The sequence below is a fragment of the Pseudopipra pipra genome, chromosome 7 (assembly GCF_036250125.1).
Source record: "Pseudopipra pipra isolate bDixPip1 chromosome 7, bDixPip1.hap1, whole genome shotgun sequence".
Classification (NCBI taxonomy): Eukaryota; Metazoa; Chordata; class Aves; order Passeriformes; family Pipridae; genus Pseudopipra; species Pseudopipra pipra.
In genome coordinates this window covers 30,640,774-30,666,303 of record NC_087555.1, presented here as the reverse complement: position 1 = coordinate 30,666,303, position 25,530 = coordinate 30,640,774, and the positions used below count along the sequence as shown (strand labels likewise).

The 25,530-nt window shown below is 48.0% G+C and overlaps 3 protein-coding genes across 7 annotated transcripts in view; 2 read left to right on the top strand and 1 right to left on the bottom strand.

Moving 5' to 3' along the window:
• The window catches only part of DBI (diazepam binding inhibitor, acyl-CoA binding protein), a 45,698-nt gene that overhangs the window by 479 nt on the left and 19,689 nt on the right, over window positions 1–25,530 (top strand). The window lies entirely within an intron of this gene.
• C7H2orf76 (chromosome 7 C2orf76 homolog) overlaps window positions 1–25,530 on the bottom strand; it is a 71,872-nt gene that overhangs the window by 29,877 nt on the left and 16,465 nt on the right. The window lies entirely within an intron of this gene.
• On the top strand, window positions 74–24,860 carry STEAP3 (STEAP3 metalloreductase). 5 transcript variants are annotated; one of them, XM_064661501.1, is made up of 5 exons: window positions 74–197; window positions 12,652–13,135; window positions 13,590–14,117; window positions 15,656–15,820; window positions 21,475–24,860. In XM_064661501.1, exons 2-5 carry the CDS (start codon window positions 12,653–12,655, stop codon window positions 21,763–21,765), a joined length of 1,467 nt encoding a protein of 488 aa, XP_064517571.1. In that variant the 5' UTR covers window positions 74–197; window position 12,652; the 3' UTR covers window positions 21,766–24,860. The 5 variants fall into 5 exon arrangements, with proteins under 5 accessions (XP_064517571.1, XP_064517570.1, XP_064517573.1 ...); XM_064661500.1 differs by lacking the exon at window positions 74–197 and adding an exon at window positions 472–718; XM_064661499.1 differs by lacking the exon at window positions 74–197 and adding an exon at window positions 1,068–1,234.

Here is a 25,530-nt window from a genome sequence, read left to right as displayed (position 1 = left end):
CTCCTCTACTGAGAGAGCTAACCAAAGCTCCCGAGGGATTTGTTTTCAAGTCCCTGTGGGTTTGTCCCAGTGCTTTTGCTAGAAACACTGCCAGCTCTCGGCAGCCCCGGAGCGTCTATCGGAGCTGGTCTATCGGAGCGGGGCCGTGTGGCTGTGTTGGGGTGGTTGCAGCAGGACAACTCTTTCTCTGAGTGTGGGTAAGAACCATTATCTGCTCCACACCTCGTGGCACAGCTTTTCAGAACAAGTGCACGGCCCCTGATAGCAGGGCCAGAAGCGCAACAAGCCGCACCCGTCCATTAAAACAAGACACCGGCTGGCTTTGAAATAGCGTTTATAAATAGAGAAATTAAGGTCTGCCTTCGATTCCTGTCTGTAATGGACACCGCAACCCGGCTGCCCTGGCAGCGGTGCCCTCCTGTCCGTGCGTGTTTAACCTCGGCGCGGCAGTGCCACCCGGGCGGGCGCTGCGGGACGGGGATGGGGGTCCCTCCGCTCCCGTGCTCCCACCGCTGGGCCGGGCAGGGCTGGGCCGGGCACTGAGCCGGGCTGTGCCGAGCCGCGCTGGGCCGGGCTGTGCCGAGCCGAGCGGAGCTGAGCGAGGCAGTGGCTGCGGCCGCGGCGGGGACACGGGCAGAGGGCGGAGCCCGGGCCTGACATCACGGCTCCGGCTCCCGCTCCCGGACGGCGCCGCTCGCCCTCCCGCCGCCGCGCAGAGGTGAGGACCGCGGGGGACGGGCACCGCGCGGGGACGGGCACAGTGCGCGGCCAGCGGGGCTGAGCCACGGCCGGGGCTCGAACCGGCAGCCGCGGGGCGCGCCGGGCGTGCGGTGCAGCGCCGGGCGGGGGTGGCTCGGCTCGGCTCGGCTCGGCTCGGCTCGGCTCGGCTCGGCTCGGCTCGGCTCGGCTCGGCTCGGCTCGGCTCGGCTCGGCTCGGCTCGGCTGCCCCCGCCCGGGGGGAAACGTCTCGGGTCCGCAGGGGCTTCCCCGCCGCGGAGCGGCGTCTCCTAGGCTCCCGTTCCGGGATCCCCACGGCCGGGCTACGGAGCGGGGCTGGTCCCTCCCCGCGGCCCGCTCCGCCCATGGGCTCGGGCAGCGGGGTCCGGGCCCCCGGGGAGGTTTCGGACGCAGCCGCCTCGGTGCGAGTGTTGCGTTTGGGGCTGGAGACAGATCTCGGGTGGAGATTTCCGCGGGGGCTGGTGTGTCCCAGTCCGGGAGGTCACTGGGAAAAGAGGTCGGTGGGATGCTCGTCCCTGGTAGGTCCGCCGGGTTACGATGCGGGGTGCCCGCGGGAAGAGCTTTCCCGTAGCTACTGGACACGTCCGTGCAGATGCGGCAAACTCCCTGGCACCGGGCAACCCCCCCCCCCCCCCCCCCGAAACAGCTCGGGTTTGCTGTTCCAGGTGATGTGGTCCTCGTGAGTGCAGCGGAGATGGATGGATGGATGGATGGATGGATGGATGGATGGATGGATGGATGGATGGATGGATGGATGGATGCACTGTGTTCCTCTGGGACCACTCGGTGTTTGGGTTTCACTTTTCATTCTCAGCTCTCCAAATGCTTTGAGGAGATGAGTGGCTTCTTCCAGCCAGGGAGAAATCAGCACTGAGATATAAAAAAACTTGGAGAAAATCTTGGCCAGGGCCCAGGATCCCTCAGAGGCAAGTGGGGAGGGCTGTGTGGTTTCTGTGCTGATTTAGGGACTTGTGAAAGCTACAAAGATTGGATGCTTATTGGGGAGGACTTCAGCATTTGATTCGTGTCAGAGTAACAAAGGATGAAAACTGTGAAGGAGTTGGAGAGCTGACTTTGTAGTACGACCATCCCTCAGATGATGTAACCTGTGGTGGGACTTTCCCTGTATTGTGACCCTGGTTAGGGTGTAACACCTGCCTGGGGGGTACACAGGGCCGTCACAGCCCCATCAGGGAGCCTGGGGAAGGGTTTGTGTTCCTAATGCCTGCACCACACTGAGCAAAGCAGAGGGCAGACAGGTACTGAAGACCCCAGATGATTTCTGTCAGAATAGTCTAAAACTAACACACAGAAAATTGGCTCCTGTGGCCAGAAACCAAAACTGAGAGACAGCAGGAGAGGAAGGCCGTCGCCTACAGCATCAATACTCTGTGGGCTGGGGAGATGCAGGATTAACAAGATTTAAATACTGCATCAAGCTTAAGTTTTCTCCTCTTTTAAAATCACATTTGCCATGAAACAAAAGTACAGTGATATAAGATGCCACAGTCACTGCACATATTTGATTTCCTCTGTGATTGTAAAGAAGAAAATGTTGATGACTCAACAAGTCTGTGTTTAACAGAACCACATCAAACCCCAGGAAAACGTGCTCTTTGAAAGCATAATAATTTTTTGTTGTTTGCTTTGCTTTTTATTTTTGTTTTGGCTTTGTTTTGTTTTGCTTTTTATTGTTAAGAAATATGCTTTGACTGTGACCTTGTAACATCACTCCCATAAATAGAAGCAGGTTTAGATTCAGGGGAAACACATTTTTTCCGATGGTGGAAGAAGTAGGCCAGCCATGCTATCTCTCTTGAGAGGTGGGAAAGGCAGTGGCAGCTGTGTTAAGAAATGTCGCATACCAAGAATTAAAACCCACCAATTTGTTATCTCCAAGTTTACCATGAGTGATTAGAGTTAGCTTTTTGTCAACCTCATAATGGAAGAAAATGCTATTTTCAAATTTTAATTTACTGCTTCTCATAGGGTAGTGTCATGGATTGACCCTGGCCAGATGCCAGGTAGCCACTAAAGCCACTTTCTCACTCTCCCTCTGCAACTGGACAGTGGAGAGAGGGAAAAAAAAAACAGCTAAGGATTCATGAGTTGAGATAAGAGCTAGGAGAGGTGAGTTACTGATTATCTTCACGAGCAAAACAGACTCAAAGTGGGGATAGTACTTAAATTTATTACTAACAGGATCAGAGCAAAAGAGTGAAAAGTAAAATAATCTTAAAAACACTTTCCCCCCATCCCTCCTTCCTTCCATGTTCTCCCTTCTCCTCTCCAGCAGTGCAGGGGGATGGGGAATGGAGGTTGTGGTCAGTTGTTGTTTCTGCCACTGCTCAGGGAGAGGAGTCCTTCCCCTGCTCCCGTGGGGTCCCTCCCATGGGAGACAGTCCTTGATGGACCTCTCCGGTGTGAGTCCATCCCTCGGGCAGCAGTTCTTCCCAAACTGCTGTCCCGTGGGTCACTCCTCCATGGGGTCAGTCCTTCGCAGATGAGCTGTACCTACGTGGGTCCCCCACAGGGGCCACAAGTCCCACCCAGGAAAAACCTGTTCCGGCGTGGTAAGCACTAATAGATCATAGAGTCATAGAATAGTTTGGGTTGGAGGGGACCTTAAAGATCATCTTGTTCCAATGCCCCTGCCATAGGCAGGGACACCTTCCCCTAGAACAGGTTGCTATAAGCCCCGTCCAACCTGGTCCTGAACACTTCCAGGAATGGAGCATTCACAGCTTCTCTTGGCCAATCCATCGCCACCCTCAGTGAAGAATTTCTTCCTTATACCCTCCTTCAGCTTAAGGACATTCCCCCTTGTCCTGTCACTACAATCCCTTGTGAAAAGTCCCTCCCCAGCTCTCTTGTAACCCCTTTAGGTACTGGAAGTTGCCCTAAGGTCTTCCTGGAGCCTTCTCTCCTCCAGGCTGAACAACTCCAACTCTCTGAGCCTGTCTTCTTAGGAGAGGGGCTCCAGCCCTCCAAGCATCTTTGTGGCTTCCTTTGGACTTGCTCCAGCAGGTCCATGTTCTTCTTAGGTTGAGGTTAGATACTAACCTGCATCACTTCAGGTGTTTAGAGTAAATTAACTTCTCACCACAAGGCTGTCCTGGCCAAACGTGGGTGCAGGAGTCAGTGCTCCAGCACAGCTGGCTTTACAAAACTCATTCAAGACCATCAAAGAGAAATCCCAGGCGGACAGACTCGGCCAGACAAACAGCATCAGCTCCCTCTGCAGCTGCCAGCACAGCTTGGCACAGTATGGCTCTCCTGAGCAGTGGTGAAATACATGGTGTTTGTACTCATTCAGCACAATGAGTGAGGCTCCCTAAGTCTTTGGGGTCCTCAGGAGAGACATGTTGTGCACACCTGCACATATTTGTCTCTCTGGGCTGAACTGCAAAACCCCTGCCAGTGCAGTGGAAAAGTTGAAGCAAGCTGGATCTCCTCTGTGGGATGCTGGACCAAAGGCATGTTTTAGCCAGGCATAGACAAACAGTGGGGGAGGAAGGGGAAGGCAGAGTGCTCTGGAATCCTGGCACGTCAGGGAAGAGTTGATTTTCAGTGAAGAGCATCTCTCTCCCACCCAACTCCACCCATCTGGGTCCCAAAAGACTGACTACCTGGTCAGCCGATTGCATTTGCCCTGTCTCTCCCAGGATCTTCGCAGGAGCTGCTGGGAAAGGTGGAAGAGGCAGAACATGGGCCTACATGAGCTTTGTTGCCCTTCCTGGGCAGAGCTCCGTGTTTTCACCACTGGGCTGATTCAGGGCTGGCTCAGAGCTACCTGTGCTGTGAACACAGTGTGTCATGCCTTTGCTCCCCAGGGGGAAAGCAAGGGATCAGCAAGAGCTGGGCTGGCCCTCTGCCATAGGCTGTGTCTTCCCTTCACCCCACACTGCCCCCCAAGCCATCTTCGCCCCATGTGGTCCTGTGCATCTTCTGAGTCACTGGGAGAGGCAAAATCAGAAAGACAAGGGCGTGCTGATCTTGGAGACCCTTCTAACAGGCACTGCGGTGTGGAAATAGCCAATACAAATATTTAAATGCACACGCAGTGCAATTCCTCCCTGTCTTTCCTGGAAAGAAACAAAGAGGTTTTAAAGAGCTGGAGCCTCTGCCAGCTCCCTGCAGTGACTGCTGAAGTCAGGTCTTGCCATCCCTGAAGCCCTGGAGTTCCCAGCAGAGCAGCACGTGCTGCCTGGAGAGGAGCGGAAGCACCAGCTCATTGCAGGCAGGAGCACCTCCTCCCAGCGTGTCTGGCCGCAGGGCGTTACTAGATCTACCTGAGAAACTTCCACCATCCTGGCTTTTGGCTGCTTCCCTGTTCTCCTTGCACTTTGGAGAGGGGAAGGCTCAGAAATAGGTGAGTCACTGAGATGATCATTAACTTGTTAAGAGCAGCAAGAGATTGAAGACCGCCAAAAAAAGCAAGAGAAGCCCCATAACACTTAAGTACAGCACAGAAGTTGTTGTAAACCACCCCTTTATATCGCTGAAGAACTGTGAGCTGATAAGCAGAGGAAATAACCTTTTCATTCCAAGTCACATCAGCCAGATACAGTCCTGTGTGCTATGTCAGTAGCACTGCTCTACCAAACTCTGTCTTGCTTCAGGTCTGTGCTCTCCATGGTCTTACAGTGAAACCTCTGGGCTTCCTAGACTTTCAGATTCCCATTTTATCATGTTTTATTACAGGGCAGGTCTTTCCCAGGCTTCTCATTACTCTATCAACACAATGGGCACAGGCAGCAAGATCTTTTTGCAGAAGAGCAAAGGAAGCTCTTCAAACAAGGACTTTGCTGTAGAAAAGTGGTACTGCAAAGGGGGGCCCCTTGCCTTTGGAGACAAATTTGGAAGAGGAGAGTTTGCAGGCATCTATGGCAAAACCTGTTGGTAACTGCTTAAAAGTACATAATTTTGATGAAAACAGACCAAAAGTTTGTTTTCCAGTTCTATATTATATACGGGTGATTTTTCTGCTCAGCATTGGGTGTTTAACCTTGGGAAGGGAAATTATTCCTACAAAGTGACCACAGGCTGGTGTAGTTCTATACAAAAACTGTAGCCAAAATGTCTGAACTTATGTGGGAAAAAAAGAGACTATTTTGCCCCTGTAGGAAATTCTGGTAGGCCTTTCTCCTCTACTTTTTTCTGTTTTGAAAGATGTTCTTGACTTTTGGTCATGGTGAAGAACATCTTGTGGTCAGGGACATGCCTTTGGCTTCACTGCTGGCTTCCAAAAACAACATTCTCAATATTTATCAATGTTTAAACCTGAGGGTGTGCAGAGTGGGGAGGGTCAGTGCCTGTCAGCCCATGTTTTCATTAGCGGGTGATGGAGTAGGGAGGCACATACTGAATTTGTAGGTGACACTGAGCTTGGAGGGACTGGAACCATTTTAGAGGAGAGACTAAAAATTAAAAATCGTTGGAGAGCTGGTCTAAAAAAACAGGGAGAGTGTTATGTCCTGTGTGGTCGGACTGACTGACCGCCTGGACACTGGGTGAGCGACCGGCCAGACAGTGGCCGTGGGGAGCCAGAGGACAGGGTGATGGACACTGTGCCCCATGAGTCAACAGTGTCACACAGTTGTGCAAAAGCAAACACTCTTCTGGGATGAAGAAAGAGAAGTGGTGCGTTGGGGAAGCGGCGTCTCTGCTCCAGCTGGTACCTTTTAGGGGCTCAATTGGAAAATGCAGTTCTGGGCATCCTCCAAGAAAAATGAGAGCAAGGAACAGAGGCTGAGTTGTTGGACACCCTGTAAATAACAGCTCTTATGGAGAGTTGGGTTTCACGTGGGCAGGAAAAACTGAAGGGAGATATGAAACCTGTTCTCGAAATGCAGAATGTGTCTGCAGAGAATGACAGGGCAAATCATTTGCCGAGTCCTTTGGGGGTAAAAGAAGAAGTGATGAGGTTAACTGGATTGAGAGATTAAAGACGAGAGAAAGCAGGTCTCTGCAGGAGCTTATGGAAGTGGTTTTAACAGACAAATACCTGATAAATGAGATAATCAGGTAAACACCTGCCCTGGGGCAAGGGAAGGGATGAGGACCTGAGAATACAGAGTGCATTAGAGTGGAGAACAGGGCAGGTCTGTCCCCACCGCATTGCAGGGGACAGACTCAGCACCCAGTGATGCCTGCTTGGGGCAGGACCATCTACCCTGGGACACGTCCCTGTCCCACCTCCCCACCCCAGCAGTAGGGTATGGGGTAAACAACTCCCTGTTCCCTGTCCCATATGCCTGGGGGCAAAGAGGCTGAAGGACAGCAGCAGGGAGAGCCCAGCCCCCAGCATTTCCTCATTCTCATATCCTGGCTGGCAGCCTGGGTAGCTTTGCATCATGGCTTTTCTGGCTGAGGCAATACCGAAGGGTGATTTATACCCTTTGCCAGTTCCTGGTTTGAGCCACTGGGGATAAAACTCTGCTTTGGAAGGAGAAAGAGGAAAAGGGGCAGCAAGCTTAGTTTCCCCAACTCCTCTCACCTGCAGAGCAGAGTAAGTCATTTCCAGTCAGCCTGGGCAGCACTGAAAGGTCTCCAGAAATGTGCACCAGAGCCGGGATTAAAGCGGCTTTGGATAAACCCTTTTATTACTTAAATCTCTTCTAGTTCCAACAGGTTCAGGTTCATGGTACTTGCTGTGTTCCTGGGAGGGATGCTCTATGTGTGGGAAAAAGACTTAAACATTTGATTTTCCTTGGAAATAAAAGAGTTGTAGCCAAAAAAATGAATATTTCTGCTCACAGCAAGACCTGACTGAAGGCTTCAGGTCCTGAACGTTCCTCTCCAGCTGGGGGTTCTCGAGGGTTAACACAGCTGGAGATGCTCTGCAAACAGAGGCTGTAGGGCTTTGGCTTCATTGTTCAAAGGTCCCTCCATGCAGACTGAAAGTCCTCTGGAGGCAGAGATCACCCCTGTCCTCCAGTGTGTGTGTCTGTGGGGCTGTGCTCCATGGAGCCGGATGCCAGCCATGCAATGACTTCTGCAATGACCTGACCAAGGGCTCTGCTACGTCATTTGATTCCTCATGTGCCTTGCTGGTCTTTCAACCCATGTGCTCATTAAGGAATGTAGATTATAATTGTGTGCTTTATGTCAAATAACCCCCAAGCAGAAGCTGAAGCACAGAGCAGGCTCTCTGATGACCCGCACTGGGCTGAATCCAGAGCTTCTGGAGACTCAGCTGTGGAAGGTCTAAACAAAACCTGACTTCAGGGGAAGACACAAAAGCAGTTGTTTTAGCCAAGGTAGTGCATCCTAAGACTCCATCCGTGAGGCTGAGCTCAGAGATGAGTTTTTGTGCAAACAGAAACCAGTTTGCTTGCACAGAACAGGATATTATTTGAGCTCCTTATGAGATTGCTGCCATGTTCTTCAGAAGAATTTGACTCAGTGATAAGTTTAAGGCACTGCCTTTTTATTAGAGTTATTGTAAAACTAACTTGTCTTTTATCTGATAAATCTGAATAGCAGGGCAGTGAAATGAGTCTTAGTTTTTTTTGTCCAGAACTGAAGCGAAGCTCATGCTTTGCCATTCGAGATCCATCCTTCTTCAGAGTGTGCAACTCAAACACTTCCAGACTGCAAATTACAGGAACCAGCTAGGCTATCCTGCTGCACCAGAGGACGTGAGAGGGGCCCAGAAAGATGGTCTCATTGTTAAAGACATGGTCGAAGATATCTGGGTCGTCCCAGACAAACTTGCTGGAGTCTCATCACTGTTAGTATCTTAGTCCTCCACGTCTGTTGAAAGAGGATAACCAATGAGCTGGCTCCTCATTAGCTGTGGGGGATGATCTGCTTGGCAGATTGACTCTGCTGTGAGCCCAGAGACACCTGAGTGGGCTCCTGCAGCCCAGCTCCATCCAGAAAGTCTGTCCTGCTGCAAAACTTGCGTGAGGCCTCTCAGTGTGGGCAGAGAGGCAGAAAAACCTTGTTTGCCTGGCACCGAGCCTAAGCTAACAGCCTCTGCCAAGCCTCAGGTGCAAAATATGTAGAATTATCCCTGTTTTTCTTCTGTGAGAACCCCTCCCTCCCTCTGCCTGGGCAACAGCGATTTGACTGCTTCGTTTCACTCAGCTTCTCTCTGTCTGATCCCATTCTTTGGGGCAGAAGTGGCCTTCTGGCCAGTTTTTTAGGGTGCCTGGCAGAGGGGAGATCCCTGTCTTGCTCACTTGCCCATCATTGCTCTTCTCCTACAAATAATAGCAGTAATTGCAATGCAGTTGGTGAACTGCACATGGGAACAAGTGTGCTACAGCTGGACAGACCATCCCCACACAGTGATATAAGGCTGTGAATTAACAGTCTAGCTCAAGGGCAGCTCTGTATTGTATTCAATATTTTAGTTATGGAACTGCTGCGCAGTTAGGATTGAAGTTAGTTTACTTCCACTGGGCTGTGCTTTAAATCATTTTGTAGCTTCCTTGGTAAGAAACTGATCTTGAACTGGCTTTGGATGGGTTGACCTTGCCCTGGAGAATTAGCTTTGGCAGGGAGAGTTTTAAGCAGGTAACCCATTGTCCAGAGCTGCAGAAAAAGAAGTGTGGACTCAGGGCGGTGGCAGGAGATGGGGGTCTGCATGCTCTGCAGAGATACAGAAGTGAAAAAAAGCTGTTGCCTAATCAGACAGTTCATTGCCAGGCATCTGTTAGGCAGAAACCACAGTGTTTGTCTCAGTGAAATGCGTTTATGGTGAAAGAGGGATTTTCTCTTCCTTTCCTCGGGAGGATTTCAGCGCATGGCAGTGACAGCAATGCAACCCACGGGGGTAAGCAGCAGCCAGCAGCAGGGATGGGTCCTGCTCCAAAGCCCCAAAGCCAGAGCATGACTGAAATAATCACACCTAAATCCACAGAAAAGATTTTGCGTCTTCTTACTTTTTAACTACCCTGCTGACTTCAAAGGCCATTTAATTATGTCATCCCTTTTAATCAAAATAACTGGAGACAGCAAAGCTGTTTATCTCCAAACATTGCCAACATCTCTATACATGTTCAGTGGCAACTACAGGACAGAGAAAACATACTACAAGAAAATTTGCTTGCAGCAAAATTTACATCCCAGTGGGAGCACAGAGAGAGCTTCTGAGGTGCCTTAAAGCAATTATGAAATGAGTCTGTGGGTAACAATCGCTTCGCCACCCTGAATACTGATTTCTCTCCCCTTGGCTGAGAGCCAGAGATGTGTTTCTTTATTTTGGGATAATATTTTGTGAGTACAGGTGGTGGAAAAGGAGGAGGGGTGCAGGAAAGCAAGCTCATTATGCTAAACAATAGCACTGGCCCTAGAACAAATAGTTCTGGCCATGAATAAATTTAAGTGGAGCAAGAAGGTTTCTAAAAGGTAAAGCAGTGAGTGATAAAGCGTCTGATAAGAAGGGACCAGGGAAAAAAAGCCACACACACCATCTTTTCAGATAGAGCTGCTTTACTTTACACAAGGGGCTTCCTGTTGACCTGAGCTCCACTTGTGAGGTTGCTCCTCATCTCCAGAAGTCTCAGATGGTCCCTGCTCCCTCCTCACCCATGTGTTTCTTTTCCAAGCTGAAAGCTCCCATCATCTCTCTCACTCGTTCCCTATGACCCTTCCTTAGGTTTATTCCCCTTTTTTTTTTTTTTTTTTGCAGTGGGATGAGCAGAACTGCAGTGTGCTGTCCAGTCTATGGATTTATAGACTGGTATAGTCGTGTTATCTCCACTGTTTTGTATGCCTTTCCCACTAATTCCTGGTGAAACTTCCTAGTGACTGTGATACACATGGAATACACCTAAGGCAGGGGTGTGTGCACAGGCAGCAGCCTGGGTTAATCACTGACACAGCCAGCATCACCAAATCAGCCTTGCTGGGTGAGAGGCAGGGAGAGCAGACAGACCTCTGCCATAGAAACGGTATTGTCTCTGAAGCTGTGGTGGTTTTGTATCCAGGACAGTGAATTACAGTTTCAAAGTCCATCTGCTGAAGGTGTTTTGCAGGCTTTCGATGAGGAACAGGACTGAGATTGTGGTTGCTGTGTGAGAGTAACTCCCTCAGTAACTCGGCTGTGTTTGATGTGTGTCTGCCAGGGACCACCAAGTTGGTATTTTCAGAGTAATGTGACACACTGATCATTTTTCTGAGTGTTGCTAATAAGATTACAGCTCATTAAAGTGTACATATGCTATGGGGGATTATGCCCATAGGCAGTTCTTGGCATGTATCAGTAGCGAATTTTGGTACTCAGGCACTTGGAATGAAGAGGTCCTTCTGCAGATTCTTCACAATAGACCGACTGTCTTAAATGATTTAGATTAGATATTATGAAGAAATTCTTTACTATAAGGGTGGTGAGACACTGGCACATGTTGCCCAGAGATCTTGTGGACTCCCCATCCCTGGAGGTGTTCACAGCCAGGCTGGATGGGGCTCTGAGTAGCCTGGTCTAGTGGAAGGTGTCCCTGCCCATAGCAGGGGGTTGGAACAAGATGATCTTTAAGGTCTCTTCCAACCCAACCCATTCTATGATTCTATGATCATCACGCACAAGCTCTATCTTCTCAATATTCACTCCCTTTCCCAGATCACTTATGAGCATGTTGAACAGCACAAATCCTCAGGGAAATCCCTTGACAACCTATTCCCATTATGAAAATCATTTATTTCTTCTCACCCTTTGTTTCCCATTGGTAACTATTAATGCAGAAGTGCCCTTCCCCTTTGCACCACTACTGCGCCAATCCCAGAAAAGCCTTGGGCAAAGGGTATTTCCAAAAGCCTATGAAAAACACCTCTGTGCCAGGGACCAGGTCACCCCAACCGAGTGGTCACCTTCACTTTGAAAGAACTTGACCAGCTATAGGGCACTCCAAAGCCGAGTTGTCTCCCTCCCCAGTATATCACACATGGTCTTTATTATAATCTCTAGCAGTGTGCCAGTACAAAAGCCAGATGTCCTGGTTTGTAAGTTCCCTGAGCCACCTTCTGAGCCCTTTAAAAATCTGACCTCCAGGAATTTGCCATTCCATAAGGGTAAATTTGCTGTTCCTTCAGTTGAGAGGCAGATTTGAGCCACAGGAACAGGCTGAGAGCAGTCTGGCAGTTCCCTGCCCAAGTTTCTTCTGACCTCCAGGTCTAGCTGCTGTGCTGCCTGTGAATTTATTGATCTGCTTAAAACCTCTCCATGCCCTCAATATCTAATCTGTTACAGGGCAAAATTCATTAACGTTGGTAAAGCTCATCAAGATCTTTCATGAGCAAATCTCATCATGTTTTAATATATTTTTTAAATGTCACGAGTAAGTTCTCATTACTCATTAAAGAGCTGAAGCAAACAGTGCTTGCCAGACCCAAATATTCGAATAGGCAAAGGCTGCAACTCTCTTCGCTTACCACTTTTAGAACACTTTCAATTCAACTTCAACTCCCTGCATTGATTCTGCTCCTGCAAATCAGAAGCACCCACCCCTCTGGCTTTTCCAAATGTAGGCTCAGGGATCCTCTTAGACCCCTGGACCAGGACTTTTCAGGAGATCCCTGGTAGCCACATGGGGATCTGAGAGCTGCTGATCCCGATCACTCATAGCATTGCCCTGGCTTTGCAGTGTGAGATGGCAGCATGAGGAACAGCAGAGGGTGGATGAGTGCATCCATCAGGTGTTGGATCACACAGACCTGGGAAACCTCCCTAAAAGCCTTCACCTTCCAACCTAGCATGGTATTGTGTCCCCCTCCAATGGTGCTTGTACATTACTGCACACTTGCTGGCGGGTTTGGCAGTTGGGTCCTGGGCTACTGGGGCCAAAACCACATTCACCTGTTCAAGTGGCCTAAGTGGCACTTTTCCCCATGACCGCAGGTGTGATCTGGGTCTCTGCAAGAGCTCCACAGTGAGTTGGTATTTTTCCTTGGTTTTCCTGCCAGGATGTCCAGAGGAGACATGGCCAAGCCCCTCCTGGGCCATGGGAGCACGGAGGGTGACCCCGGCGTGACGCCTGCGTCCGGCCGCACCATCGGGGTGCTGGGGAGCGGGGACTTCGCGCGGTCCTTGGCCATCCGCCTGGTGTGCTCCGGCTTCAAGGTGGTGGTCGGCAGCCGCAACCCGAAGCGGAAAGCCAGCCTCTTCCCTTCCGCAGCAGAGGTCACCTTCCAGGCCGAGGCGGTGAAGAAGACAGACGTCATTTTTGTGGCGGTTTTCAGGGAACATTACTCCACCCTCTGTGACCTGGCTGATGTGCTGGCGGGCAAGATCCTGGTGGACGTCAGTAACAACACTGAGATCAACCATCACAAGGAGTCCAACGCAGAGTACTTGGCTTCCCTGTTCCCAGCCTCCACTGTGGTCAAGGGGTTTAACGTGGTTTCTGCATGGACGCTGCAGTCAGGTGCCAGAGATGGAAACAAGCAGGTATTGTTTTCTTCCAACAAGGGCTAAATCACAACTGCTTCAGCAGCCAAGGTCTGGCAGCATCAGCAAATGGCCTTAGGCTCCTGGAGGAGTCTGAGTGCTGGCCATGGCATCCACCCCATAGCTTCTGTGTTTTTTTGCTCAGAAATGAAGTACCCTCACTCACTTCATGCTTTGTAGTCTTTGAAGCATCTGCCTAAGTGAAAAGTATTGTTTAATTGTCTGTTTATCTAAACAGAGCCAGTAAAAAAAACTGGCTGTGTACACATGAAAGGAAACCTGTCCAGGAGAGAGGTCTTTGGCAGTTGTGGTAAATCCCTGTCAAAAAGCTTGCCAGGAATCATGATGCTCAGTGGAATAATGATGGCTCCCTGTAATACAGTATCCTTCCTGATGCACTCGATCCCAGAAGCCTGATCTCCTTGCCCTATATGTATATTTCTGTTTGTTGCAGGTTCTGATTTGCTCAAATAACCAAGAAGCCAAGCGCACTGTAGCAGAAATTGCTCAAGTAATGGGATTCACCCCTGTGGACATGGGCTGCATGTCGTCAGCCTGTGAGATCGAGAACATTCCCCTGCGCCTCTTGCCAGCCTGGAAAATCCCCATCTTTTTGGCTCTGGGGCTTTTTCTTTACTTCTTCACTTACAACCTGATCCGGCAGGTCATCCACCCTTTTATCAGGGAGCAGAAGAACAAGCTGTACAAGATCCCCATCGAGGTGGTCAACACGACGCTGCCTTGCGTGTCCTACGTCTTGCTGTCCCTCGTCTACCTGCCTGGGGTGCTGGCAGCCTGCTCGCAGCTCTACTATGGCACCAAATACAGGCGCTTTCCAGACTGGCTCGACCAGTGGCTCCAGCACCGAAAGCAGATCGGTCTCCTCAGCTTCTTCTGTGCAGCCCTGCATGCCGTGTACAGCCTCTGCCTGCCCATGCGCCGCTCCCACCGGTACCTGTTAATCGAGACGGCCGTCAAGCAGGTAACGTGGGTGCTCCTCAGGTCAGCACCCCGAATAATCTACATCCAGGTGTTGGGTGGCAGGCTTAATATCTTGGCTTTTTTTCACTCACTTTCCAAAGCAGGTGTGGGACAGTGGGAATAAGCTGTTATGTATAGGAGTCCTTTCCCCGCAGGTCAGTCACACACCACACGCTGGGCACCCACCCATCCATGCTGAGGACCCACCACCTCAGAGGGTGTTCCCTGTGCACTTACAGCCAGGCCTAGGATCAAAGTGCCCCATGCCATTGCTCCCCAGAAGCACAGAGAAGCCTTTGAAACCAGCCTTGCCTGGCACCTGGCATGTCAGACTAAGGCAGAGGCAGGAAAAATGCCAGGAGAGGAGAAATCCAGTGGGGGAGAGAGCAGAGTTTCCCTCAGCTTTTCTCTCTAGGTTTTGGGATATCCCTGTTTGTTCATACTGATGTTCACAGTATGTGCTGCTGGAGTGACCAAGTCATAACCCAGGGCAGGTTGTGTGTCCTTATCACAGTGTGCCTTCAGGAGCTTAACAAAATAGTGGTGAGGAACTGGTCATAGTCTAAGAGAAGGAGTAAATGGAAAGGGACTTTATTGCCTCATTGAGACTCTCGGCATTGTTTATCCACTGTGAGATTGCTGCCTTCAGGCTGTTCAGCCAGCTCTATAGCTCAGCAGTGCCACGGGAGAATGTAATTTCCCTCTTTTGTGCCCCTAACTTCTCACTGTTCCACCCTACTCCCTCCTGGGATGGCACAGGCTTTGTGCAGCTGAGTGGGGAACCTGATGAAGGAATTACCTCACAACCAGTCTGCTTTCTGCACTGGGGTATTTGCACAAGTGATTCCAAATGTGTATCCCAACACAGAGGAGGGAAGGGGCTGTCGGGGCAGAGGGTGCCTCTTCAGAGCATCCATCAAACACCATCCCCAGCCTCTCAGCTCCAGCCTTGAGCAGGTCCTTCTCAATTGCCACAGTTGCACATTAATCTCAGGCAAGCATCCTGTGTTCATTTCCCCTCTGCCTCCTGTTTTCTAGCAACATCTTTGTTTAGTGTATTAAACCCATTTAATGGGCTAAAGAGGACAGTCCTAAATGTTCCTCTTTGCCATGCAGTATAAAACCCATCTTCCCTTCCATTAGCATGAACAATTTCCCCCCTAAATGCACTTAAAACAAAGGTTATTAGGAGAGTACTGCATATTCAAGCATCTGTATTTGTTTTCTTGTCTTTAAACTAACTTCTCATTGTAATTATCTTTCCAAATGTGACTTTGGGGCTTGCTGCTGTGGTTACGGGGATGGGAGCTGAGAGCATTCAGCAGTTCTTCCCAGTAGGCTTCAAATCAAGTCTAGCTTTGGCCAAATGGTGGTGGGATAAGAGAGCATTTCCACATCTCCCAAATAGGCAAATAGTGCTGGAGGTATGAATAGGACCAATGCTCACCCAGGAAAGCTGCTTCCAAAACCAAAACAAATAAAATTCAGTTCCTCTATTCCTAAGTGCTCCATTTTAACAAACCTTCATTGTCATGCCAGGCTGTGGAGAAGAAGATGAATATCTGGGTAGAGGAGGAAGTCTGGAGAATGGAGATTTATATCTCTGTTGGAATTATTGCCCTGGGCTTGCTGTCGTTACTTGCCATCACTTCACTTCCATCCATCGCAAACTCTCTCAACTGGAGGGAATTCAGTTTCATTCAGGTAAAGTTGACATTTGCCAATGCCAGAGAGTGATTCTGCAGAGTCAGGCCCTCACACAGGCCAAAGAGGGCAGGGTTTGACCTGCTGTCCCAGCCCATCCCTGCTCCAGCACTGCAAGCTGTGCATTGGTGTCAGCAGCAAATCCTGCTATGCCACAGCTCCCCGTGCACCCCAGAGCCATGGATCCCTTGTCCAGGAGGTGACACCAAGAGGGGTGAGAGAGTAGAGGGCTATAGTGTGTCCTGGGGTCTGTGCTGCTCTCACACAGGAGTTTGCCCTGTCCACAGAAGGTGCTTCTCTCAGGGGGAAGGGGAAATGCAATGTGTCAGTGGCATGACACATGAGGATCAGCGGCAGCAGGGCTGCTGCAGGGAGTTTGCACCAGGCTGCAGAGGGCAGGCAGGTAGCCCACTATGGAGGCAGCTGGCTGCAGGCCACAGATCTGCCCTTGCATTTCAGGGAGAATGAGCTTCTGAAAAGGAAAGTGCCTGAGAGGACAGTGCAAGGGAAAGACAGGTTTGGCAGAGCTTGCATGCAGCCAAGTATTCAGCAGATAAGTTCGAAAAGGCTTAGACTGGTCTATAAAGTGCCAGAGCTCAAGCAGCACAGAGAACTGGGTATGACACCAATGAAAAGTCCCTGTCTGATTCTAAAAACTGAATTAGGAAGGTAATTTTTTCTTTCTCCAGAGTCAATGAGTGGTTTAGGAGTCGTCTTCCTGCTTGCACCAATGCCCAAGTTCCTGAGAGTCAAATTCCCTTAGTAACCTGAGTCTAGTCCATGGGACTTTCACAGACCCCAAACTCAGGAGCTGCTGCCTTTTCAGGAATGTGCTTGGAGCCAGGCTTAGGGCTAACTAACGAGGATAGCAGGGAATGAACCTTCCCAGTATCCTCTGCACATTAGAGCTGATTTTGAGGCCAGATTCCACTCACTGTGTCACAGTCGTATCCGACAGCCCTAAACCCCCTTGTTACTTGTGCCTCTTACACCACTGCTTTTTAGCATGCACCAGGCTTCATGTCCCACTGCAGTGACCCACGTGGCACCTCAACATGCATGAGCCCCCGTAGGACCCCTGCTCCTCCCCTGCAGAGTCTCCCTGTGCTCCACGCTGGCGCACACCTAACCCTTCCAAAGGGGAGGGCAGGGTTCAGGGATGCAGAGGTGAATATCTTATCATCCAGCCTCTGTTAAGCTCTGTTGAAGCTCTTCAGTGGTACATAAATAATTCAATATTCATTGGAGCAGGAGTTTGAAATCTGCTCCCCTGCTTCCCCCACAAGTGCCCCGACCAACAACGGCCAAGTCAGTTTGTCTTTTTTCCTCTCTTGCTATGGGCTAGCCAGCAATTATTTACACTGAGTAGAAGAGCTGCACCAGGAGAGCTTGACCCCAAGAGATCATCCCCTGAGGAGAAGAGAGACCTGGCTTTAAACCTCTCCTTCAGATTGGACAATGGAAGCATATTAATTCTCACCACCATGTCCCAGGGGAGGGCTGCAGCTGCTGGGACGTTGGATAAATTGATCCTGATTTAGGCAACTCATACCAGGAATCCTAAATGAAGGGAAGTATCTTCTTGCAGCCTGGAAGGAGGCTTTGAAACCCCCTGCATTTCCCTTTGGCTCCCCAGGCAGCCTGGCAGCTGTCCTGGAGAGTGCTGGCATTGTGTCATGTAATATATATGTTGTCACTGCAGGTAGTGCTGCCATGTCCCACCACTGCAACACGACTGTCGCATCTGCCCTTTGGGAGCCCTTCCCGTGTCTTTCTAAGGGTATGTCAGCACTGGGACCAGACAAATACATGATGGTCAGTTCCAAAATAGCTCTTGGCTGCCCCACATGGGAACTGGCTGGCTTAGTTCGTGGAAAGATGCACCTATTTCTGTCTGCATGGAATAAAGCATGACAGTGTGACATGAGCTGATCACATGCCGGAGAGGCACAGCTGGTATTGAGCCCTACTGTGGAAATACCATGTAAAAAGAGCAGGTTACAGGTCTCTTGGCATGTTACCTTCCATATTTATTTTTTTAATGAGGGTTGTTTTAAATTATTTACTCCTCAATAGGTTGGTAATGCCTTTCTTGAGGAAATTAAAAGAGCAGCTACAGCTACTGCTCCCAGGCTCCAGAGGTTACATTCACATAGCTCAGTGTGAGCCTCCCTGAATTAATGCACAGTGGCACAATGTAAATACAAGGGGTGAAGCATGAGGCTGCTTTCTCAAATATTTGGGTTTTTTAACATTTTTACCGCATGAAAGAGGAGAAGTGCAGAGCACAGACATCCCAGCCAGATGTCTTCCAGAAAATGCATCAATTTGTTACCATCTCAGTTTAAATAGATGATGTTTGAGAGATGCTGTACCAAAAGCCACATGTGAGACAAATTCAGGAGCCACTTTAGTCTCCTCCTTATCCAGAGCATCACAAGTCTGACATTTTCCAGTGTTTACATCTGTATTAGTGTCATGGGATATACTGCCACAGTCTTAAAATATACATCTGTTGCCTGATGGGACGAAAATCCTGTTTGTGTTGTTGCCAAGGCTATAGAAAAAAAAAGCTAATTTTCATAGTAGCTCCTGCACATACACAAATTTCAATTAAATGTGGTTAAATTGGATACACAGTTCCCCTATGTGTCCAGTTTTGATTAACAGGATATAGACACTGGATAGCAGGAATGATTTCTGTGTAATTCAACTTATAGGAGACATTTTTAATGTTCCCCAGTGATTTACAAATCAACTCTAATTGGTTGAGAAGTAAAAATGTGTATGATTGCCTTTACCTTCCCATCCTGAAAAGTCCTCCTGGAATTTGAAGGTTGAATTGACCTGGTTTCTTTCATAGTTCATGTAGCACAAGATGTAAAGAATCCGTAACCAGACCTTTTCTAACCCTCCTGTCGACAAAGTGCGAGAGGCCAGAGCCACTTCCATGGAGCTAATGACTTCATGGCTGCAGAAGTCAGGAACATATCTGGGTCAGGAAGGGGCTGTTTGCTTTTGGTGCTGCCACATGTGACTGGATCAGCTTCACTGATGCATTACAGGGAGGTCACAGACACCAAGGAAATAGAAAATATACACAAAGGCTGCATCAGTAAGATAACAACTTCATGCAGCATCTTTCAGAGGGCTTTAACACCGTATGAGGGTACTGGCCCCACATTCCCCATGTTGCGACAGTGCAAAAGAAACCTCTGCCTGTTTAAAACAGAAAGGTTTCATAGTCAGAAACTGCATAGAGAGGATAAAGGAGAGCAGAGACTCAAAACTCTGTGTGGTATCTGGGCTAATCCTGCTGGCAAATCAGCCCCATGGGGTGCTCAGCAGGCTCTACTATACTGAATGTATGCAGAGCTGTACATACTGAACCAAGCTGCAATCAGCAGAACTTTTGTTTTTTGTGCACTTACAGACCAACCTGTACCCAGCTGTCAGCTTGTCTGGCGGGTGCAGCCATGGGGCTCTACACCACAAATCCCAGGCACCCCCTGCTCTCACCAATCAGCCTCTCATTTGTGTTACAAGCAGATCAGCCCATTGCTGTTGTCAGAGGAGCTGCCAGCCACCAGCAGCTTAGCCATTCTTTTTTTGCCAATTAGCTTTTTGTTTCATGTGCCCTGCCATTCACACACAAAGGTGGGTTACTAAGGGCCTGGATATTGTCCTACTAATTTCCACTCCTGCTCTCCCCCAGTACCATCAACAGTTGAAAGAGAAATTGTAGAGGAACAAACTAATTATCTCCAGCTCTGGCACCTCTGCCATGCATAGAGCCCTGCTCAGGCTGACTCTGAACACTTCCTCTGCCCAGGGCAGAAAGCATCTGCTGCCCTTGGACTTCACTCTGTCCCCTTTCCCTTGCCCTGCTTTACATCTCTGCTCTGCCAGATGAGTCCCATGCTGATACTTCCAACCTTTTGCCACCCAGCATTTTTTTTTCCTGTCGGAGAGAAGCTCAACCAATAAACGATGAATGATCTGTGGGTCAGGTCCTGCTGTTAAGTTCAACTGCAACCATGGCATGTTGCAGCAAACTCCTTAATTTTCCAAGTGCAACTAGTCTTGCCCTTGTTCAGGTTTGCTGCTTGTTACCACTTTGGTTTGGACTTGGACATGGCTTCTGGTAAGAATGACATCTGTCCCTGAAAGAAAGGAAAAATGTGGGTTTGCACGCAGGGCTGAGGTTCAGTTCACAGAACAGCTCCTGGCATGACCTTGAGTTATGCTCAGCTGTAACACAGAAGGAGTTCCTTACTTTGGCAGGGGTCATATAGGTGAAATCTTGGCAGGACTCAGTGACACCCACATGACTGCCTGACAGATGCTGTAAAAATGAAGTACCGAGATCTGGTAGCACATTTTAGAGCTGTCCTTCCCTTCCATGCCCAGTCTTCTTAGCTGCTTAAATGATTACCTCTGAAGTTTAGAGGAGTATTGGTCTATTTTTTTGGTAACAACATGGTACATTTCTAAAAGTCGTCTGGGTTTTTTAATAGTTTCCCAGCAATCAAAAATAGGAGGGGAAGGTTTGAATTGAGTAGTTTTCCAGATGAGACTGGTTTTTCAAAAGAAAACATGAATCCTTTCTCCCATCTTGCCCTGGTCCCTTATTTCCCTGCTGTGCCCTCTTTCCTGGACATATCTTCAGGAAGACCCTGTTTCTTGCTGATTTCTGATTAGCTGCACCAAGACAGATATTTTGGCTTGTAAAGGCTTCATTCCCTAAGTTAGGAACATGAGCAGCAAAGCTTGGGAGCCCCCATCTCTGATGCTGGCAGGAAGCCACAGATGAGGGAAAAAGAGTTTAAAACCCCTCTTTGAGAGCAACCCTCAGAGGGAGCTGGAAATATCCAGGAGAAATGTTGTCTCTATGGGTGCTTGGGAGCATGATTTCAGCTGAAAACGGGGGAAGTTCTTGTCTGCAGAACAGGAGTTGGGTTCTTGCTGCCTCCCTGAGTGGCTAAAGAGCTCTTGGCTCTCCATTTCAAAGGCTTAGTCTACCACACAGCCTGATGGTCTGGCTCATGAACCAACACAGATCTCTAGGACAGAGAAGGAAACCCTTCAGGGCTGTTGCTCACCTCAGAACAGAGCACTTGTGTCTCCACAATCTCATTTTCCTGTAGGTGATACCAGTTACCTGACAGTGTCTTCACTCTGTGCAAAGCCACAGCTTCACACATTTCCTGCAGTGCCCGCTGTGGGTCCAGAGCCACGATGCTGATGCTTCATCCCTCTCGCCAGCCATGGACTGGGAGGCAGCAGAGTTAGCAGCTGCAGCTTGGGATGAGCATTTGGGAGCTGCCTGTGCCCACCTGCTCAGCAGGACCTGGGGCTGCTGCTTCACATGGATGTAGGAGCCCACATCTCTGCTGAGTTGGCAGCATCTTCCAGGAGACTCCTGCTGAGTTTCTAATATCATACTTAACCTCTGATTAGAAAAAGAAAAATGCAGTCTGGCACTCTACCCAGGAAAGGTTTCCAGTCATGTTTTATTCTGTCCAAGAAACACAGGAATGAATATTCATTGCTTTCTCCGTGCTATGTACACTTACAAAATGATGTAAAAAATACAGGAAAATAGCCAGGCACAAGGTCTTCTGCTAACTGGCGTGTGTTTCTGTTCCTTTTAGTCCAGCCTTGGATTTATTGCCTTGGTAGTCAGCACTCTGCACACGCTCACCTACGGATGGTCGAGGGCCTTTGATGAGAACCAGTACAAGTTCTACCTGCCTCCCACCTACACCCTCACGCTGCTCGTCCCATGTACTGTGATCATTGCAAAGGTCATCTTCAGTCTGCCCTGCATCCGGCACAGACTTCTGCGAATCAGGAGGGGCTGGGAGAAGGGGAGATATGTCAAATTTGTTCTGCCCAGCGCAACAGGGGAATATTCAAGTGGGGAGACCTCCAGCAATGTCTGACAGCCCCAGCTGTGATGGAGGATTTCAAAGCACTGTCAAGGTTTCTATAAAGGTGTTTCTTTTTCTTAAATATATGTACGTTTTGGTATAATTGTGTTGTGGATAAAAAATAAAATTTGGTGACTTTAGAAAATGGATGACCATGAAACTAGTTCAGACAGTAGCAGTTAAATTGTATTGCTGATTTTGCTAGAACAATTATTGCCTTAAAAATGACTGTGAAAGCTGAGCTAGGAGCACTAAAATACATGGGAAACTGATGGACTCTGTTAGTCAGATCAGTCACTTGAAGTGCTGGCTGGCAGCTCCCCAAACCAGTTCTTCTCAGTTGCTTCCCTAGCTGCTCTCATAAATTTCAATGCCTTCTTTTTAATATGAAGTTGCACCGATTTTCTGGGTTTATGACAGCAAAGATACCCTGCCTCTTGAGTGTCTGGATCAATCAAGGTGGTGAGATTTAGAAGGATCAATCCCCTCTGGTTTTGTTCTCCTCAATGAACTCTATGGACAAGTAAGAACAGCAATATCCATGTTACTAGTCAGTGCAGATATTACTAAAAGCATCCAAACCTGACAGCAAGCCCAGTATCCCTGTTCTCTCAGATACGGACAGAATTTCTGGTCCTGGAAGCAGTGCCTGGTGCATGTTTATAAGCTGCAGAAACGAAGCACCTCTTCCAGCAGTATAAAAACATTTGAAGAGAGAGATAACCCTAACACCAGATGTCTGGTCTGCACTACTGGCTCTGAGATGAGAGCTACTGCTCCACGTTCTCTGTTTTACTGAGCCAGTTTCAAGCTGTATTTGATGGAAATAGAGCAAAGATAATTATTGGAAAGACCTGCTGCTTCACAAAATTACATGGAGAAAACCAAGGCCTTCCAGCTGGCATTACATCAAATAATAGGGTGAAGCTTTTAGAAATTGCTGTCACCCGAACATTCCAATTTAAGCAAAAAAACCAGCAGCTCTAAACCCACTGGTTTTACTAGCAATAATAAGATCTCTGAACAGTCTTGCATAGGGATCAGCAAGTCTTGACCACAACATGAAAACACAGCAGTTGTACATTTTGGGCACAGTCCTCCATTGCCTTGCACCTTAAAAAAAGTCACTTGCTAAGTCACAAAGCAGATATCAAATGCTCTTCAGACTTCACACCCACTGTGGACAAGGTACAGGGCAGAGAAGATTTCTCTCCTAATTTCATGTTCCACCTGTTGCTTTCTGTCTCTAAGTTCTTGCTCTTTATCAGCATAATTCTTTATGTTTTGGCCATCCAAATCATCAAACAGCCAATGGACAGCCATTCACAAAAGCTCATTTTAAAGCAAGCAATTGGGATGACATAAGAAGACTACCTCAGTCAGTTCAGACACAAGGACATGGCTGGAATAGCTTTGTTTTCCTACAGTTAAGTAAAACACACCACTCAGTGTCAGTATTGCTTTGAGAAACAACAGCTGTCAGCCCCAAATGAGCTACAGTTTGTGGAACAAGAAAGTACTTTTTACTAGACCAGTTAATATAAAGGGTGGGGGAAATTATCAACTTTGGGGCACATAAGCCCTTCTACAAGCCAACATTGCTTCTGTAGCCTGGGTGAGTTCTACACAGAGAATCTCAAGAACTCCCTGTTTACCCTTAAGTAACTATAGTGAGTAATATTCTCCAAATATTGTTCATGTGGCCAGTGATGATAGTGAGGGATTTCAGTTCTTGCCTAAGACTTACAGTAAATTTCCAAATGCTACTTGCTGAATAGAAAGAAACTGGCTTGAGGGAAAAGCTTAGATTTCATAATCAGGTGACTTTTTGTTTGTTTTGTTGGGTTTTTGGCAACATGGGGAAGGTACCATTCTTTCCCACTGTCCCCTTCAGCAAGCTGCTTTTATTAGGTTTACACTTCCAGAACCCAGACTGGCACCTGACCAAATCACTCACCAAGTCTGCAATCACTGGCCCAACAGTATTTATTTGTGGTTAGGTGATAGGTTAAGTCTCCACATGGATCTGCGATAGTTTCACCTGAGTATAATTCCACCCACTCCAGTTTAACTCATCCTTGAGGGAAAACTGCATTCTGCAATCTTGATTTTTTAGTTGTCTTTTCCATTTTATCATCAAGCAAAGACAACATAAAAGCACCAGTTTACACTTTCTGGTTACAATGTATTTTAGTGCCTTTTTTTTTTTGCCCCATCTTAGCTTCTTTTCACACCTTTAGGCCAGGCAAAACTACTGCCTGGTGGCAAAAAAAAAATAAATTAGAAGGCAGGGAGGCAGGAAAAGAACATCACACAGGCTTGCAGGCTTTGTCTTCAAGGGAAAAAGTGTGTTTTTATTGTGAGTCACTGCAAGGTTAAAGTCTCACCTTTCTGTCCAGCAGAAATAAGGTTTGCACCCTTGCTTTGTTTACATGACTTTCATGCCCATATACCCTTTCCCATGGCAAAGGGACAGTTTTCCTGAGCAGAAGTGGTCAGTGAGTCAGCATGGTGCTTTTCAGATGGATACAAGCCCAAAGGGACAGACAAGCCAGCTCAAAATCCCCACAGCATCTAAAAAAAGGCTGGTGAAGTGTCTCCAGGTAACACTTGTGCCAACACATTGGCCTGTCAGCCACTATCCCTTTTGAACACTGAAAACAATTCCTGTAAGTGCAGAACAGCATTTCACGTGGTGGCCTCTGTATGCATCTGGTCCTTAAAACATGTGACACGACAGTTTGAGTAATTTCTTCTGACTCTGGAATGGTGAAAATTAGAGTGAGGAATTTTTCAATTATCTTTTCTGTAAGCATCTTTTGGTGTGCATAGGACATTCAGTAAGATTGGCTTAAAATTTAGCAATTAACTGGTTTTGTACTTGAAGTTATTCTCTCTCTCTCTCTGTATATATGTACACACACATATATATCTTATCGCAGAATATATAGCTGGAATGTAAATCCTTTGTATTTTTATTTTCTGTACTGCCTATTATGTGCCTCTGGGATATGTAAGAACCAATTGAAAAGCTGTAACAGTAAGGCTAGTTTTAATTACTGGCATCTGTAGTTATATAAAGATATTCTGAAGGGTCTACATAATTATATCAGAACTCATCTGAGTCTTTTTTTCCTTCCTCCCTCTAAACAATACCATTACTTTAATGGCAGTAGTAGAGTAGTGTGATTATCTAGAATTTAACCACTAAGAAATAAAACCCACTACAGCCAGCAGCTTGTAGAATCTCATTATCAAGGTAATAAAATGATCATTGCTGTGACCTGTGGTGCCAGGGCTCAATTATGGAGCTCCTATACATGTGGGAGGGCACAAATGTGTACAGACATACATTTCATTACAAGGGGCTACTGATATTACACAGCACTTGTAGCACAGGATGAAACAAGCTTAATTCACTAAATAAAATGTCCTGTTGATACAGAGTTCAAGGAAGAAGGAGGTCGAGATGAGGGTCTATGGAACTGCAAAGAAAGATGGAGTTTTAATACTATAAATTTGTTCTCTGCTTCTTAAGTCACTTTTTCATACAAGTGGCACACCAGATCAACCAACTTCTGGATCTGCAGCATTGCATTTTAATAAGCTAATTTGTAAGTTGATTTTAATGAGTCCATTTAAATTCTGAGCTGAAGATTAACCTGTGCAGGTACAGTTCTCTCACTCCTTCGGTTTAACAGTGCAATTGGTTTCTTGCTCTTCAGGGATTTACTTAAAAAGTGATATATCAAACTACAGTTAAATCTTTAGGGGCAT

Excerpts from the sequence above, each read along its gene's own strand:
- STEAP3 (XM_064661499.1), top strand. The coding sequence starts at position 1,083 with ATGGGCTCGGGCAGCGGGGTCCGGGCCCCCGGGGAGGTTTCGGACGCA. Across the intron at positions 1,235-12,651 it reads GGAGGTCACTGGGAAAAGAG|GATGTCCAGAGGAGACATGG; the intron begins GTCGGTGGGATG and ends TTTTCCTGCCAG. Across the intron at positions 14,118-15,655 it reads TCGAGACGGCCGTCAAGCAG|GCTGTGGAGAAGAAGATGAA; the intron begins GTAACGTGGGTG and ends TTGTCATGCCAG.